This window comes from Lagenorhynchus albirostris, chromosome X, assembly GCF_949774975.1.
Source record: "Lagenorhynchus albirostris chromosome X, mLagAlb1.1, whole genome shotgun sequence".
NCBI classification, from domain to species: Eukaryota; Metazoa; Chordata; class Mammalia; order Artiodactyla; family Delphinidae; genus Lagenorhynchus; species Lagenorhynchus albirostris.
Genome location: NC_083116.1, coordinates 610191 through 628604, shown reverse-complemented (window position 1 = coordinate 628604; position 18414 = coordinate 610191). Strand labels below are relative to the sequence as shown.

At 35.1% G+C, this 18414-nt stretch overlaps 1 protein-coding gene across 1 annotated transcript in view; it reads left to right on the top strand.

Annotated features, from left to right (window-relative positions):
• Positions 1 to 18414, top strand: part of BRCC3 (BRCA1/BRCA2-containing complex subunit 3) — a 76059-nt gene that overhangs the window by 43285 nt on the left and 14360 nt on the right. The window contains exon 8 of the mRNA XM_060138250.1: positions 6240 to 6314. Coding sequence (XP_059994233.1) covers positions 6240 to 6314 — 75 coding nt within the window. The remainder of the gene's footprint in view (positions 1 to 6239; positions 6315 to 18414) is intronic.

Sequence of the window (18414 nt, the reverse complement as noted above, 5' to 3'; positions counted from 1 at the left end):
ATATCTAAAATATACAAGGAACTCAGTAACAAAAAACCCAAATAACTCTATTAAGAAGTGGGCAAAGGACCTGAATAGACATTTCTCAAAAAAAAAAAAACACATACAGATGGCCAACAGGTATATGAAAAGGTACTCAACATCATCAGTCATCAGGGATGTGTGCAAACACACACAAATGAACACACAGTGGAATATTCAGCCCCCAAAAGAAGGAAATCCTACCATTTGTGACAACATGGGTTAACCTGGAGTGAAATAAGCCAGTCACAGAAGGATAAATACTGCATGATTCCACTTATATGAGGAATCTAAAGTAATCAAACGCATAGAACCAGAAAGTAGAATGGTGGTTGCCAGGGGCTGAGGGGAGGGAGAAATGGGAAGATGATGGTTAAAGTTTCAGTTATTCAGGATGAGTAAGTTCTAGACGTCTAATATACAACAGTGTGACTGTAGTTAACAATACTGTATTGTGTACTTGAAATTTGCTAAGAGGGTAAATCTTAAGTGTTCTCACCACCGTGCCCCTCCCCACCAAAAATGGTAACTGTGTGAGGGGATGGATATATTAGTTTGATTGTGGTGATTATTTCACAATATATATCAAAACATTAAGTAGTACACCTTAATTATATACAATTTTCATTTGTCAATTATACCTCAGTAAATCTGAAAAAAAATTACATGCAAGATGAGAGCTCAAACATAAATAAAAGGTAACAGAAGCAGAATTAGGATGTGAAAGCCTCTTTGTTTTTTCAGTCTCCATTCTTTCAGGAAGAGAAAAAAACAGTAGCTGTTTCACTAGATGAAAAGCAAATACGGGAACTGCAAAAGTGGGATACTGCATCTCGTGTTCTCATTTTTGAAAGTGTCTACAACTGCTTATTAATTCCTCTAGGTAACTATCTGTTCTTGTTGATGATATTATTCTTTATGGATGATTGGTGATTACTGTTAATTGAAGTACAGAGCACTGCTTTTCTCTGACCTCCAGAATGCTGTAGGGGAAACATTTTAAGTATGAAGAACAAATTTATTTTTGTAACATGGTGAAGATTAGAGACCTGAAAAAATCTATTTTTAGCTGGAAACTTATTCTCCGTGTTCTACAAGTTTTAGACTGTGTTTCTCATTGCATTCTCAATAAATGGTGCTGATCTTGTAAAGGAAAAATGCTATCAGAATGCAAGAAAAGAGAATAATTGAATTCTCAGTCATTACAGCCTAAAGTACTTTAAAAGGTCATTGAGTGTCCTTCAGAAACTTGAGTCTGTAGAAATAAAGGGGCTCATCCAAGACCACGTGGCTGGGCAAGAGCAAGGCCAGTGCTCATTCTGTGTCCCCTTTTAAGAATGTCAAATCCCGAATCTATTTAACTTAAGAAGTCATGGACAAGATTACCAAAGTCCTCACTAGAAGCACTGTTTGAATTCCTGAGCCTTATCCTTGTTTTATCTGCACTCTGCTTTTGAATTTTTCTTCTGCCTTTATTGGGTTACATAGGATCTAGAACCTACATATAAATCAGGCATAGGGCTGACATCACCACAATCAAGGTAATAGACATATCCAACACCTCCAAAGTTTCCTTGTGTTGTCTTTGTTTTGTTTCATATAATTTTGTTTTTGTGGTAAGAAGACAATGTGAGATCTACCCTCAGCAAATTTTGAAATGCACAATACTGTATGCCCATTGAATAACTACTCCTCTTTCCCCTACCCACATCCACTGGCAACCACTATCGTATGGTCTGCTTCTTTGAGTTTGACTATTTTAGATTCATCATATAAGTAGCATCATGTGTATATGTCAATCCCAATCTCCCAATTTATCCCTCCCCCCTTTCCCCCCTGGTAACCATAAGTTTGTTTCCTACATCTGTGACTCTATTTCTGTTTAGGAGTTCCCTATGTATTTTGGATATTAACTCTATTAGATATATGGTTTGCAAATATTTGATACCAGTTCTTAATTTTAATATGTATAATTTTTTCCCATTTTGGAGCTCTTTGTGTTCTGTTTAAGAAAATTTTTCCTACCCGAAGCTCATTCAGACGTTCTACTTTTTACCTAAAAGTTTCATTATTTTACCTTTCACATTTATATCTATAATACACCTGGATTTGATTTTTGTGTATGGTCTGAAGCAGGGGGTCAAGATTCATTTTCTTTTTCACATGGATGTCCATTGAGTCAGAATCGTTAATAGAAAAGACCATTTTTTGTCATCAATCAGGCATTTGTTTATGTGTTGATGTTTCTGGATTCTTTACTTGGTCTATCCTTGGTTTGTTGTCTATCCTTGTACCAGTACTACACTGTCTTGATATTGTAGCTTTACAACAGGTCTTGACATGTGGTAATATTGGGTTGGCCAAAACGTTCATTCGGTTTTTTTCCATAAGATGGCTCTAGTAGCGTTTAGTTGTCTTTAACTTCATTCGAAACAATTTTGTTAGATTGCATTGTGACAGCTGTCATATCAGCATGCATTAAAAAAATTTATCAAAATTGGTGAATTTTTGTGTAGCCATTTTAATATTGAAGATGGAAGAAAGAAGCAATATTTTCAGCATATTATGCTTTACTATTTCAAGAAAGGTAAAAATGCAATTGAAATGCAAAAAAAGATTTGTGCAGTGTATGGAGAAGGTGCTGTGACTGATCAAACGTGTCAAAAGTGGTTTGTGAAGTTTCCTGCTGGAGATTTCTCACTGGATGATGCTCCATGGTCGGGTAGACCAGTTGAAGTTGATAGCCATCAAATCGAGACATTAATTGAGAACAGTCAATGTTACACCCATGCAGTAGACAGCCAACATACTCAAAATGTCCAAATCAAGTGTTGAAAATCATTTGCACCAGTTTGGTCATGTGAATCGCTTTGATGTTTGGGTTCCACATAAGTTAAGCAGAAAAAACCTTGACCATATTTCCACATGCGATTCTCTACTGAAACGTAATGATAACGTTCCGTTTTTAAAACAAATTGTGATGGGTGATGAAAAGTGGATACTGTACAATAATGTGGAATGGAAAAGATCGTGGGGCAAGCGAAATGAACCACCATCAACCACACCAAAGGCCGGTCTTCATCCAAAGAAGGTGATGTTGTGTATATGGTGGGATTGGAAGGGAGTCCTCTATTATGAGCTCCTTCTGGAAAACCAAACGATTAATTCCAACAAGTACTGCTCCCAATTAGACCACTGAAAGCAGCACTCGAGGTAAAGTGTCCAGAATTATTAAACAGAAAATGCATAATCTTCCATCAGGGTAATGCAAGACCACATGTTTCTCTGATGACCAGGCAAAAACTATTACAGCTTGGCTGGGAAGTTCTGATTCATCTGCCGTATTCACCAGACATTGCACCTTTGGATTTCCATTTGTTTCAGTCTTTACAAAAATTCTCTTAATGGAAAAAATTTCAGTTCCCTGGAAGACTGTAAAAGGCACCTGGAACAGTTCTTCGCTCAAAAAGATAAAAAGTTTTGGGAAGATGGAGTTATGAAGTTGCCTGAAAAATGGCAGAAGTTAGTGGAACAAAATGGTGAACACGTTGTTCAATAAAGTTCTTGGTGAAAATGAAAAATGTGTCTTTTATTTTTAACTTTAAAAATGGAAGGAACTTTTTGGCCAACCCAATACATGAGTCCTCCAGCTGTGTAATTCTCAAATGTTGCCTTAGCTATTCTTAGCCCTTTGCATTTCTACATAAATTGCAGAATTTGTCTTCTCAGTATCCACAGGAAAAAGACCTGCTGGGGTTTTGATTTGGATTGCTTTAAGTCTATAGCTCAATTCAGGGAAAAATGACATTTTTTAAGTGAGGTCTTCCACTCCATGAGCATGTTATATCCCTCCTTTTGTGTGGGTCTTTAATTTCTCTCAGTAATATGTTATAATTTTCAGTATAGAGGCCTTGTACCTCTTGTTGGATTTTTTCCTAGTTATTTCATATTTATTTTAAAAATACTGTAAAGCTATTATAAATGGACTAATTTTTTAAAGTTCATTTCCTATTTTTTGCTAGTATATATGAATTAAATGGATTTGTTTATGTTGGTCTTATGCCCAGTGACCTTGCTAATTTACTTATTAATTCTAATAGTGTGTGGGTTTTTATAATCTTCTACAAACACAGTCAGGTCATTTTTGAATAATCACAATTTTATTTCTTCCTTTTTAATCTGCATGCCTTTTCTTTTATTGCCTTACTAAATTTGCTAGGACTTTCAGGGATGATATTAGGCATCCTTTTTTATTCCCAAGTTCAGAGAGACAGTTTTTAATAATTCACCAATAAGTGATGTTTATTGTAGATTTTTGACAGATATTCTTTATCTGTTTAAGAAAATTCCTCTCTTAGCTATATTTTAGCTATGTTTTATTTTATTATTGTACTAGTTGTATGCTCTGGGACAGGCTATATCAGACTGGAGTTTCTCTTCCTTAACCATCTTGGCCTCATGCCTTCTGAGGGTGTAGATCTTTCCTCAGCATTTAAATCTCTTCTTTGGTTTCTGTTTTCTTTCAGGTTTTCTACTTCTCCTTGAGTCAATTATGGTAATTTATATTTCCTAGAAAATTGTCGGTTTCATCTAAGTTTTCCATTTTTTTTTGACTTGAGGAAATATGTAGTTTTATTTTTTAAATGTTTTATTTTCTTTATAGCATTTATCACTAATGTAATTTAATTTTTCATTCATTATTTATGGTCTCTCCACTATATTGTTGTCTCTATGACTGTGGGGACTGTGTCATGGCCTGCCACATAGTAGCCATTCAGTAAATATTTCTTGAGTGGATGATTGTGTGATCTCTCTTTAAGTATGTCCCCTTTTCCATTGCTAATGCTGTTTACTTGTTTTTTTCTCTTTTTTCTTGATTCTCTTTCCAGAGGCTTATCTATTTTGTTGGTCTTTTCAAAGGACCCACTTTAGGTTCTCTTGATCAACTCAATTTCTTTGCTTTCTTTTTTAAAAATAGTCTGCTTTTCCCTTTATTAATTTCTTCATTGTATTTTCTGTATGTTTTATTATTGCTGCATTGTTCTTCTTATTGTTATCCTTATTCTAAATTCTTGAGATGAAAACTAATTTACTTTCTGTCTCCCTTGCTTTCTAACAAATACATTTAAGGCCATATATTTTCTTCCTCACTTTGGCTCCATTACATAGGTTTTGTTGTATAGTAGTTCCAGTGGTTTTTTTTAAGTTCTAACTCATTTGTGTTTTCTGTTTTTATTTTCTCTTCAACTCAAGAGTTATTTAGAAATGCATTTAAAACGTCCAGATGTGTAGATCTGGGCCAGGTTGGGGGGGATATTTTTTGCTATTATGTTCATTTTTAACACTACATTATGGTAATTGTGGCCTGTGTGATATCAGCTTTATGGAAATTTTTTGATACTTCCTCTGTTACCTAGAACGGGGATCCACAAACTACAGCTTGTAGGCTACATGGGCCTGGTGCCTATTTTGGAAATCAAGTTTTATTGGAACACAGCCACACCCATTTGTTTACATACTACCTATGACTGCTTTCCAGCTACAACTGCAAAGCTGAGTGGCTGTAATAGAGACTCTGTGGCCCATACAGCTTAAAACATATACTGTTTGGCCTTTCCATTAAAAAGGTTGCTGACCCCTGACTTCAAACATGGTCAATTTTTATAACTTTTTCATATGAATTGAAAAATATGTATATTGTCTCTTGAGTAAAAGTCCCTTATAGCCTTGTTAGAATAAGCTTGTTAAGTTGTGTTATACTGATCCTTATATCCTTCCTCATTGAGAGAGATATGTATAAACCTCCCATCATAACTAAATTTGTCTATTTCCTATATTTTAGTCAGGGTTAGCCTTATATATTTTGAAGCTGTATTATTAGTGCATAAAGAATGTATAAAGGTCCATAACTTTTATATTGTCCTGGTATATTTTTCCTTCATAAAATATGAAGTAGCCCTCTTTGTCCCATTTATTTATGCATATATTTATACATGCCTTGAATTCTTTCTTTGTAAAGCATGTTACTATTCCTGTTTGGATTAGGTTCAACTACATATATTAGGAAAAAATAATAAATAAAATTAGTTTAAAGAAGAAAGATTTTTTCTTGGGTAGAAGAAGTCTGGAGATAGGTATTCAAGGGCTCTGCGATACTATCAGGGACCCAGGCTCCTATCTTCTGCTTCACCATCTCGGTGTATGGTTTCCATCCTAAGGTCCCCTCATGGTCCACGAGACTTCTGGAGCTCCAGCCAGCACATCTCCATTGAGGGCCAGAAGGAAGAGGAAAGGTAGGAGGGCAAAAATGGGCTGGTCCCAGCTCTGCCAATTTCTAATAAGTGACCTTCCCAGAAAGCCCCAGAAAACAATTCAATTTTCATCTCATTGGCAGAATTTAGTCAAGTGGCCACACCTAAGCTTCCAGGGAGGCCTGTCAGATAGCTGTGTCTGCTAAAAATTGGCATTGTTACCAAGGACATTTGGATTAGGACAGCTAGCAACTTCTGCCACTCCCTGTTTGTTGCATGTTGTAGTTCTTGTTAATATCATTTTCCTGTTATAACTTTCTCCATCCCTTTATTCTCAACCTTCCTCAGTTATTTTGTTTCAGGTATGTCTCTTTTAAATAGAATATAGCAAGATCTTGAGTTACTTGGTTTTAAACAATCAGAACATCTGTCTATTAATAGGTGAGTGTAATGCATTCATTTTATTATCATTGCTGGTATATGTGGCAGTATTCCTGCCATTATTTTTTTTCTGCTTTCTTTGTGCCATACTTTCTGTTTAATTCTTTTTACCTCTCCTTCCATTTGTTACTCTGATTGAGTTTTCCATTACCTGTTTTTTCAATTTTAGACATTGTCCTTACTGTTTTGATTCTTTTAGATAATACTCTTAATGTTTTACAACATTGTTTTGAAATAATTTCAGATTTACAGAAAAGTTGCAAGAATAGTACAAAGGATTCCTGTGTACCCTTCACCCAGATCCCCCAAATGTCAGAATTTTATCATATTTCTGAATAATTTTTCCGGAACCATTTGAGGATAAGTTACACAAATGATGTCCCTTCAGTGGATATTTCCTAAAGAACAAGGACATTCTCTTACATGACAATAATAAAATAATATCAGGAAATTAAAATTCGTATAATACTGTATCTGATCCATAGATGGTATTCTAATTTCATCAGTTTGCCTAATAACATCCCTTACCGTACGAAAAAACAAAACAAAAAAACCCTTATCCTGGTCCAGGATGCAGACCAGGTTCACACATTGCACATAATTGTCATGACTTTTTAGTCTCCTTTGATTGGAAACAGTTCCTGTGTCTTTTGTGACCTTAATATTTTTGAAGACTGCAGGCCAGTTATTTTGGAAAAATGTCCCTCATTTTGGATTTGTTTATGTTTTATCATAATTATATGGAGATTATATACTTTGGCAATAACACCACAAAAGTGATGTTGTGTTCTCAGTGATTTGTTTTAGGAGGCACATGATATCAATTTGTCCCTTCATATGTGATTGCAACTTTGACCATGCCCTTAAGGAAGTGTCTATGAGGTTTTCCACTATAAATTTTTCCCTTTGAAATTAGTATGTATCTTGTGGGGAGTTTTAGCATTCATCAATGATCCTTTCCTAATTATTTATTATTAAGATGGTTATCAAAGGCAATGGTCTAATTCCATCATTCCGTCTACATTTACTAGTTAGCATTCTACTCCAGGGAAGGGCTTTTCCTTCTTCCCATTTGTTTATTTTTTCATTCATTTATTTATATTAGTGTGGACACCTGGATTCTTATTTTGCCCATATGTTCTAACCCATTATTGTCATTAGCTACTTTGAGACACATAGTAGGCACACACAGTGGAAGCCCCTCCCATGTTCTATTGACATGTTCCCATCATTTTTTGAGTACTACCTGATTTTCTGGCACAAGAATATGTTTCAGCTTCATCTCCTCCTTTCCTGCATTCAGCCCTGGATTCAGCATTTCTTCAAGGATCCCTGGTTCCCTTACTTTTTTTAACAGTTCTATTGAGGTATAATTGACATACAATAAACTACATGTTTAAAGTATACAATTTGATAAGTTTTGACAAATACACACCTATATACACCATCACCACAATCAAGATAATGAACATATCCTTCACCCCTCAAGTTTTCTTTGTGCCCCTTTGTAATTCCTCCCCCTTGCCACTTCATATCCCTTCCTTAACCCCAGGAAACCCTGACCTGCTGTCAATATAGATTACTCTGCATTTTCTAGAAATATATATGTATATATATACATATATATATATATATATAGAATATGTACTCTTTGTTACCTTTCAAACAACAAAATTATTTTGAGATTCATCCAAGTTATAGCATGTATCATTATTTTTATTACAGAGTAGTATTAAATGATATAATTATTACCACAATTTTTTTATCCATTCACCTGTTGATAGACATTTGAGTTACTTGCAGTTTTTGTCTACTACAAATAAAGCTGCTTTGAACATTTGTGTACAAGTCTTTGTATTGGATATATGCTCTCTCTTCCCTTGGAGAAATACCTAGGAGCAGACTGGCTGAATCATATGGTAGGTGTATATTTAACTTTTTAAGAAATTACCAGGGGCTGTTTTCCAAAACAGCCTGCTGGGATTTTTTATTGGGATTATATTGACTCTATTGATCATTTTGGGGAGAATTGACATCTTAAAAATATTGAGTCTTCCAGTCCATGAACATGGTATATCTCTCCATTTATTTAGGTCTTTAATTCTCTCAACAATTTTTTGTAGTTTTCAGTATAGGGGTCTCGCATATCTTTTGTCAGACTTATCCCTACACATTTCATATGTTTATCCTACTGTTCTATTGTTTTAATTTCATTTTCCTACTGTTCATTGCTGCTATATAAAAATACATTTGATTTTTATATATTGAGTTTGTATCCTACAACTTTGATAGATTCACTTGTTAATTTTAGTAGTTTTTTTGAAGAGTCCATTGGATTACCTACATAGGTCATCATCTGTAAATAGAGGCAGTTTTACTTCTTTCTTTCCAATCTGGATGCTTATGTTTATTTTTGTCACCTTACCACATTCATTGGAACCTCTAATAAGCTGTTGAATACAGTTTAATGACAGTGAGAGCAGTCACGGTAGGCTTGTTCTTGATCTTTGGAGATATCATTCAATTTTTCACCATTAAGTATGATGTTACCTGAAGGTTTTTCATAGGTTCTCTCATCAGTTTGAGGAAGTTTCCTTCTATTCCTAGTTTGCTGAGAGTTTTCTGTTTCATCAATCATAGATGTTGGATTTTATCAAATGCTTATTCTATAAAAATCTATTTAGATGATCATATAGTTTTTTTTCTTTTTCAGTCTGTTAATATTGATGAATTACACTGATTTTTTGATTGCTAAACCAACCTTGCATTCCTGGAATAAACCCCATGAATAATGATGAATTATTCATTTTATGTATTGCTGGATTTGATTTGCTAAAAATTTATTAAGAATTTTTGCATCTGTATACACAAGGGATATTAGTTTGTGGTTTTTAATTTTGGAAAGTCTTTCTATGGCTTTGGTGTCAGAGAAATGCAGGCTTCAGAAAATGAGTTAGATAGTATAGCCTTCTTTTCAATTTAATGGGAGAGTTTGGGTAGAATTGATATTCTTTCTTCCTTAAGTATTTGGTAGAATTCACCATTCAAGCTTTCTGGGCCTGGAGGCTTCTTTGTGGGAACCTTTTTATTTATTTAATAGATATACGGCTATTCATGTTATCTATTTCTTCTTGAGTGAGCTTTGGTAATTTGTGTCTTTTAAGGTACTTATTCATTTTATCTAAGTAGTTGAATATACTGGCATAAAGTTGTTCATAATATTTTATCCTTTATTATATGTAAAATCTATAGTAATGTCATCTCTGACTCCTATGTTGGTAATTTGCATCTTCTTTCTCATTTCTATATTGGTAATTTGTGTCCCTTCTGATAAGTCTGGCTAGAGGTGTAACAGTTTTACTGCATATCTCAAAGAATCATCTTTGGTTTCACTCATTTTCTCTCTTTTTCCATTTATGTCAACTCTGATCTGTGTTATTTCCTTCCTTTTGCTTACTTTGAACTTCCTTCAGTCTTCTTTTTCTAGTTTTTTAAAAGGTGGATGGAAGCTGAGATCCATTATTTGAGGCCTATCTTTTCATATAAATGTTGAGCGCTATAAATTTCCTTCTCTACCTACTGTTTTAGTTGTATCCCACAAATTTTGGTATGCTTTCATTTTTATTAAGTTCAAAATACTTTCTAATTTTTCTTTTGACTTCCTCATTGATCCACAAGTATTTAAAAGTATGTTATTTAGTTTCTAAATACTTGGGGTTTTCATGATATTTTTCTGTTATTGATGTTTAATTTAATTCCATTGTGGTCAGAAAAAATACTTTTTGTGACTTGAATCCTATTAAAGTTATTTAAAACGTTTTGTTTAATTATATTTTGTTTATTTAATTTTTATATAAATTTCTTTACTTATTTTTGGCCACACTGGGTCTTCCTTGCCGCACACAGGCTTTCTCTAGTTGCAGTGAGTGGGGGCTACTCTTTGTTGCGGTGCGTGGGCTTCTCATTGTGGTGGCCTCTGTTGTTGCAGAGCATGGGCTCTAGGCATGCGGGCTTCAGTAGTTGTGGCACGTGGGCTCAGTAGTTGCAGCTCACGGGCTCTAGAGCACAGGCTCAGTAGTTGTGGCACCTGGGCTTAGTTGCTCTGCAGCATGTGGGCTCTTCCCGGACCAGGGCTCGAACCCGTGTCCCCTGCATTGGCAGGCGGGTTCTTAACCACTGTGCCACCAGGGAAGTCCTAATTTTTAAAATTGAAGTATAATTGACCTACAATACTATGTTAGTTCCAGGTGCACAACACAGTGATTCAATAATTCTATACCTTACAAAACAATCACCACGATAAGTCAAGTTACCATCTGTCACCATACAAAGTTATTATAATATTATTGATTGTGTTCCCCATGCCATACATTGAGAATGTTTTATGACCCAGAATGTGGTCTATATAGGTAACTTTTCTGTGTACACCTGAAAAGGATATGTATTTTGCTGTTGGGTAGAGTATGCTTAGAAATATCAATTAGGTTAAGTTTTTTTTAAGTTAATCAAAATCTCTTTATTGTTTCTCATTTAGAGATATAAAGGGCAAAACCAATAAAAATAAAGACATTTACTCAACTTAACAGCTGGTATGCAGTCTGAGATTGTATAGCACTAATTACTCAGAAGGCTGCCTAAGATAGTAATTGCCCTTTTCTCTTCAATACTGATTTTTTTCCCTTCCAATTCATCCCTTAAATATTTCCAGTACAGATTTTTCCCTCCCCAGCTCATTCTTTAAATATAATTTACTCTGTGGTAATAAGAAGACTTAGCAGACTGGAATACACATTTTGTGAAAAATAAAGGAAGAGAAAAGCTTTGCCCTTAAGACATTTTTTGTTGTTGTTGTTAAAATACAACACATACACAGGTGACAGAATGCCAGCAAATATACAGGTGCAAATGTGAACATTGTGCTCATTCTTAGGCACCAGGAAAAAGAAAAGAGTGGAAATTTTCTTTTAAACCAAGCTAGAATGTTTCTTTTTTTTAATCTCATGCTTTATATTTTTGTTTGTTTTTACTAATAATTTTTCTATAAGAATGAGTTTTTAAAACTTCATGTATACAACAAACCTAGGTACAACAATACCTATGTAGTATTCTTGCCAGACCTGGGTGTAATAATAAAATATTCAAATCCAAAATGTGGCACATTCTACAAGATGACTGGCCTGAACCTTGAAAAAAATCAATGACTAGGAATAAGGAGACTCATATAAATCAAGATGTTTTATAATGTAGTTCAAGTCTTTACTTTTACTGGCATTTGTGTGCACTGTTCTATCAATTTTTGAAGGAAGGGTATTGACATCTCTATAATTGTAGATTTGTCTATTTTCCTCATGATTCTATCAGTTTTTTATTTATAGCTTCTGAAGCTCTGTTATTGTGTGCCTACATGTTTAGGACTGTTATGTATTTTTTATGGTTTTTTTTTTTTTTTTTTTTTTTTGCGGTGCACAGGCCTCTCACTGTTGTGGCCTCTCCTGTTGTGGAGCACAGGCTCCGGACACGCAGGCTCAGCGGCCATGGCTCACGGGCCCAGCCGCTCCATGGCATGTGGGATCTTCCCAGACCAGGGCACAAACCCTGGTGTCCCCTGCATCGGCAGGTGGACTCTCAACCACTGCGCCACCAGGGAAGCCCTATGTATTTTTTATGAATTAACCTTTTTATCATTAGGAAATTATCTTCATCTCTGTTAATATTCTTCTCTCTGAAATTAACTTTGATATTAGTATAACCACACTTACTCTCTTTTGAGTTTTGTTAGCATGTTGTATCTTTTAACTTATTTGTGTCTTTAAATTCAAAGTGTGATTTTTGTAGTTAGCATATAGTTGGGTCTAGGAATTATCCAATCTGACAGTCTCTGCCATTTAATTGACATATTTGGATCCTTTACATTTAATGTGATTATTAATGAGGTTAGGTTTAAAATCTACCATCTTGCTTCTATTGTCTATTCGTTTTCTATATTTGTCTCATCTAATTTCTGTTCACTTTTTCCTCTTTCTTATGCCTTCTTTTGGATTGAGTGATTTTTATGATTTAATTTTACCTCCTTTGTAGGTTTATTAGCGATAATCTTTTGTTATATTACTTTAGTAGGGTTTCTCAACATTATCACTATTGACATCATAGGCCAGACAACTGTAGTAGCAAGGAGAAGTCCTGTGCATTGTAGGATATTAAGCAGCATCTGTGGCCTCCACCCACTAGATGCCAGTAGCGCTTCCTTAGTTGTGACAGTCAAAAATGTCTCCAGACAGTGCCAAATGTTCCCTGAAGGGTGTAATCACACCTGGTTGAAAAGCACTGGTGTGTGTGTGTGTGTGTATATATATATATATATATATATATATATATATATGTTTTTTTACTTATCACAGTTTGCCTTGAAGTAATATTATACTAGTTCACATGCAGTATTAAGAACCTTGCACCACGGTACTTCCATTTCTCTCCTCCTGGTTTTTGTGCTAATACTGTCATACATTTTACTTGTATGTATGCTATAAACCCATAGTATGTTGTTATTAGTTTTACTTTAAATAGTTGATTATCTTTCCAAGCAACTTAAATTAAGGAAAAAATGTCTGTATTTACCCAGTTTCCAGTGCTCTTCATTTCTTTGTTTCCATCTGGCATCATTTTCTTTCTTCTTGAAGAATGTCATTTAATATTTCTGATAATGCAAGTCTTCTGGCAATATATTCTTTCAACTTTTATATGTCTGAAAAACGTCTTTACTTCAACTCCAGTTTTAAAACATGTTTTCGATGGGTAAAGAACTGTAGGTTGACTTTTTTTTTCTTTCAGAACTATAAAGATTTCTCCACTGTCCAACAAGAAAGTGACTATCATCTTTACCTTTTTCCTGTCTACTTAATTTGTCCTCTTTTCCTGATTTCTTTTTTTAATTGGGATATAGTTGTTTTACAATGTTGTGTTAGTTTCTACTGTACAACGGAGTTCCCTGTGCTATACAGCAGATTCTCATCTATTTTATACATATTAGTGTATATATGTTAATCCCAATCTCCCAATTCATCCCACACCCCCCTTTCCCCCTTTGGTGTCCATACTCTTGTTCTCTATATCTGTGTCTCTGTTTCTGCCTTGGAAACCAGTTCATCAGTACTATTTTTCTAGATTCCACAAATATTCATTAATATACAATATTTGTTCTCTCTTTCTGATTTCACTCTGTATGACAGTCTCCAGGTCCATCCACGTCCCTACAAGTGACCCAATTTCTTTCCTTTTATGGCTGAGTAATATTCCATTGTATATATGTACCACCACATCTTCTTTATCCATTCGTCTGTGGATGGACATTTAGGTAGCTTCCATGACCTGGCTATTCTAAACAGTGCTGCAATGCACATTGGGGTGCATGTGTCTTTTTGAATTATGGTTTTCTCTGGGTATATACCCAGTAGTGGGATTGCTGGGTTGTAGGGTAGTTCTATTTTTAGTTTTTTAAGGAAGCTCCATACTGTTCTCCATAGTGGCTGTATCAATTTACATTCCCACCAACAGTGTAGGAGGGTTCCCTTTTCTCCACACCCTCTCCAGCATTTATTGTTTGTAGATTTTTTGATGATGCCCATTCTAACTGGTGTGAGGTGATACCTCATTGTAGTTTTGATTTGCATTTCTTTAATAATTCCTGATTTCTTTTAAGATTCTCTTTATCACTGGTTTAAAACTATTTGATTATAGTGTACCATGGTGTAATTGTTTTCATGTGTCCTGTGCTTGGGTTTCATTGAGCTTAGACCTGTGGATTTACATTTTTCATCAAATTTAGGAAAATTTCATCAAAAATTTAGAAAAATTTAGAAAAATCTAAGCCATTATTTCTACAAAATGTTTTCTGTTCTACTCCTCTTCTTTGGATAGTCCAATTACACATACATTTGGCTACTTGATATTGTCTCATGGTTCGTTGCTTTTAATCATTTTTTTGATAGAAAATAAATCTGTGATTTATTTTGTAGAGTCTCAACTGCTATGTCTTCAAGTTCACTGATCTTTTTTCTGTAATGTTTAATTTTCTGTTAACCCTATCCAGTGTACTTTTTATCTCATGTGTTGTAATTTTCATTTCCAGAAGTCTGACTTGGGTCTTTATTTCTTTCTGTCTCTACTTAACATGTTAATCTTTGCTCTAGCTTCTTGAAAATATAGAATAGTTATAATATCTGTTTTAATGTCTGTGTCTGCTAATTACTGTTGCTAGATATGCATCATTTCTGGGTCAATTTCATTTGATTTTCTCTCCTCATTATGGGTTGGATTTTTCTGCTGCTTTGCGTGCCTGGCAACTTTTGATTGAATGCAGACATTTTGAATTTTACCTTATTGGGTGTTAGATATATTTATATTCCTAAAAATATTCTTGAGCTTTGCTTTGAGATACTGTTAATAGAAATAGTTTGATCCTTTTGGGTCTTGCTTTTAAGCTTTATTAGGCAAAAACAATGCAGTCTTTAACGTAAGGTTCATTTTCTCTAGTCCTGAGGCTAGACCCTTTTTAGTACTCTGTTGTCTTCTGAATTATGAGATTTCCCATTAAGGCTTTTGGGGACAGGCAGTATTACTGGCCCTGGATATACTTTGAGGATAGTTCCCTTTAATCCTTCTGGGTTATTGTTCCCCTGGCCTTATGTAGTTTCCTCACATATGTGCCCTGATCACTACTCAACTGAACATTTGAAGGTGACCCTCTAAAGATCTCTGGAATTCTCTTTGCTGCTTTCTCCTCCACAGTCCTTTTCCCTGCAAATTCAAGCCTCCTTGGCTCTCCCAGAGCCTCAGCTCTCTCTTCTCAACTCAAGGAGACCTTCAAGCTCTAGATGGGGTTCCCCTTCCTTTGCTGCAGCCTGGAAACTTTCTTCATGTAGTAAGCTGAGACTCATCTTGCTTCTCATCTCCCAGGTTTCACTGTCCTTCACTGCCTGTTTTCCAAGGTCTTGTGAGTCATTGTTTCACTTTTTTATTCTTCTTTTTACACTTTTTTAGTTGTTTCAAGAAGGGGGTAAGTCTGGTCCCCATCCCTCCATCTTAGCCTGTACTGTGGTTCTTTTAAGTTAACAATGCTATTTAGAAACCAAGGTCTGGGTGCTAGGTATACTCATTACTCTTAGAGTGTCATTGCTTCTAGACTCTCTCAGTAGATAGAGCTAGGAAGAAGTATGTATGTGTGCATATTCATGTACACACACACACACACACACACACACACACACACACACCCCCCATGAGTTCAAACCAATAACTCCAATCCTTTCCCACATCTTAGGGTTCATTCTAGTATTCTCCCTTTCCATACTTACAACTCTCTTCTCTGACCTAGAGAAACTTTGTTCCTGCTATCCATAATATGTTAACTTATTGCTCAATCCTAGAATATACGGAAAGTAGTTTCAGAATTGCTAACCTATACAAACTGCTGTGGACTCAATGTCTGTGGCCCCCCACCTACTCCAAAATTCATATGTTGTATAGAAGCCCTAATCCCTAATGTGATGGTATTTGGAGGTGGAGCATTTGGAAGATAATTAGGTCATGAGGGTGGAGCCCTCATGAATGGGATTACTGCCCTTTTAAGAAGAGACACAAGAGAGGATCGCTCTCTCCACCATGTGTGGACACAGCAAGAAGGTATCTTCAAACCAGAAAGAGTGCCTTTACCAAAAACCAAATCAGCTGGCACCTTGATCTTGCACTTCGTAGCCTCCAGGACTATGAGAAATAAGATCCTGTTGTTGAAGCCACCCAGTCTCTGGTATTTTTGTTGTAGCAGCCTGAACTGAGTACTAACCTACTAACTGAAGATCGAAAATAGTTTGAAGTTCTTTATGTCTTCTTCCTGAGAGTACATACTCAGATGTGTTCAAAAGTTACTTGAGTTTTGTCTTTTTGCCCTCCACCGCTTCCCTGTGGTTATTATTATTCTTTTGAAAGAGAGGGCTTTTTCCTGGTTATTTTCCATTTTAGAATTTTTTAAACCCATACATTTTTTTCCCTTTGGGGTATGTGAAATACCAACATGGTTCTAAAAGTCAAAAGTCAGAACTATATAGTTTAGAGTTTATTTTGTGTATCATGAGATGTGGATCTGATTTTATGTCTTTCTAAATGGCTATCCACCTGTCCCAAAACCACTTACTAAAAAGCTATTCTTTACCCCAGTTATTTTAGATGCTTCCTTTTATCACATTCAATAATTCCCTATTTGTTTAGATCAATTTCTAGACTTTCTATTCTGTCTGGCTGTCTATTTGTGTACCGGCACATAATTACTGTATGTTTTACTGTCTGCTACAGCCAGTCCTCATTAAGTTTTCTTTCTCTGTGTTTCCCTATTCTTACATGTTTAGTTTTCCATGTGAACTTTACTGTCAACTTGGCTAGCTCCAGCAAAAACTTTTTGGTATTGTTATTGTGATTGTGTTAAATTTATAAATTAATTTATAATTAATCTTTATGATGTTTGCATCATCCCTTTTAAGAACACTGGATGTCTTTCCATTTGCTGTAGTCTACTTTTGTGTCTTTCAAGAAAGTGTTAAGTTTTTCTCATATAGATTTTGTGCATGTTTTGTTTAGGTTTATTCCTATTTTACCTTCCTTTTTTAAAATTCAAAATCACTTCATTTCTTAAAATTCTGTACAAATGGGAAGAGAATAATGTGATTGGTCCTTTAACATCATATTCACAATGAGAGAATTTTATAAATTTGAATAAAAATTATCTTGCAGAAAGCAGAGCAAGCTCATTATCAAATCATTTATATAACTAATACAATGTTTGAATCAACTGAATGTTTACAATAGCCATCTTTTTATGACATAATTTCTCTAAAACCTATCTCACAATTTTGAAAGAATAAGCCATATAAATGAGTGTCACAGGAAAGTAAACAAACTAGCTTGTTAGAGCTAGCAGAGTTCTCACCTTCTCCCCCTTGAAAGTCTGTGACTTAGGGAGTAATGGAACTACAAGTCTCTTTGATGTTTCACATGTAGCCAAAAAGCACTTTGCTAATCAGAAGCTTTTTTTTACTGTTAGAAAACTCATGTACCTGACCTTATTTTTTCTTTCCAAAGAATGGCTAATAAGCTTTACTTCTGCAACTCTAGGGAATATTTTGTCACCAAAAGTTAGGGAAGGTTTGACCTGAGTAGATTGGAAGATGTGGAGGAAGAAACGTGAGTTAGACCATTCATTCTCAAACTTGGCTGAATATTGGAATCACTTAAGCAGTTTAAAAACTATACCTAGCCAATCTGAAAAGGCTATCTAGTGTATGATTCCAACAAAATGACATGCTGTAAAAGGAAAGGCAGTAAAAGGATCAGTGGTTCCCAGGGGTTTGACAGGAGGGAGGGATGAATAGGCAGAGCTTAGAGAATTTTTAGGGCAGTGAAATTATTCTGTGTGGGTCCCTCCTCCAGAGATGGTGATTTTTATAATGGGGTAAAGGATGAGGCCTGAGTGTCAGGACTTACAAAAGAGAGATCTTTAATGTTCTCACCACAAAAAGAGAAGTGGAAATTATATGACCTGATGGAGGCTTAGCTATTATTATGGTAGCAATCATTTTGCTATATGTAAGTATCAAATCAACACGTTGTACACCTTAAACTTACACAATTTATATGTCAATTATATCTCAAAAAA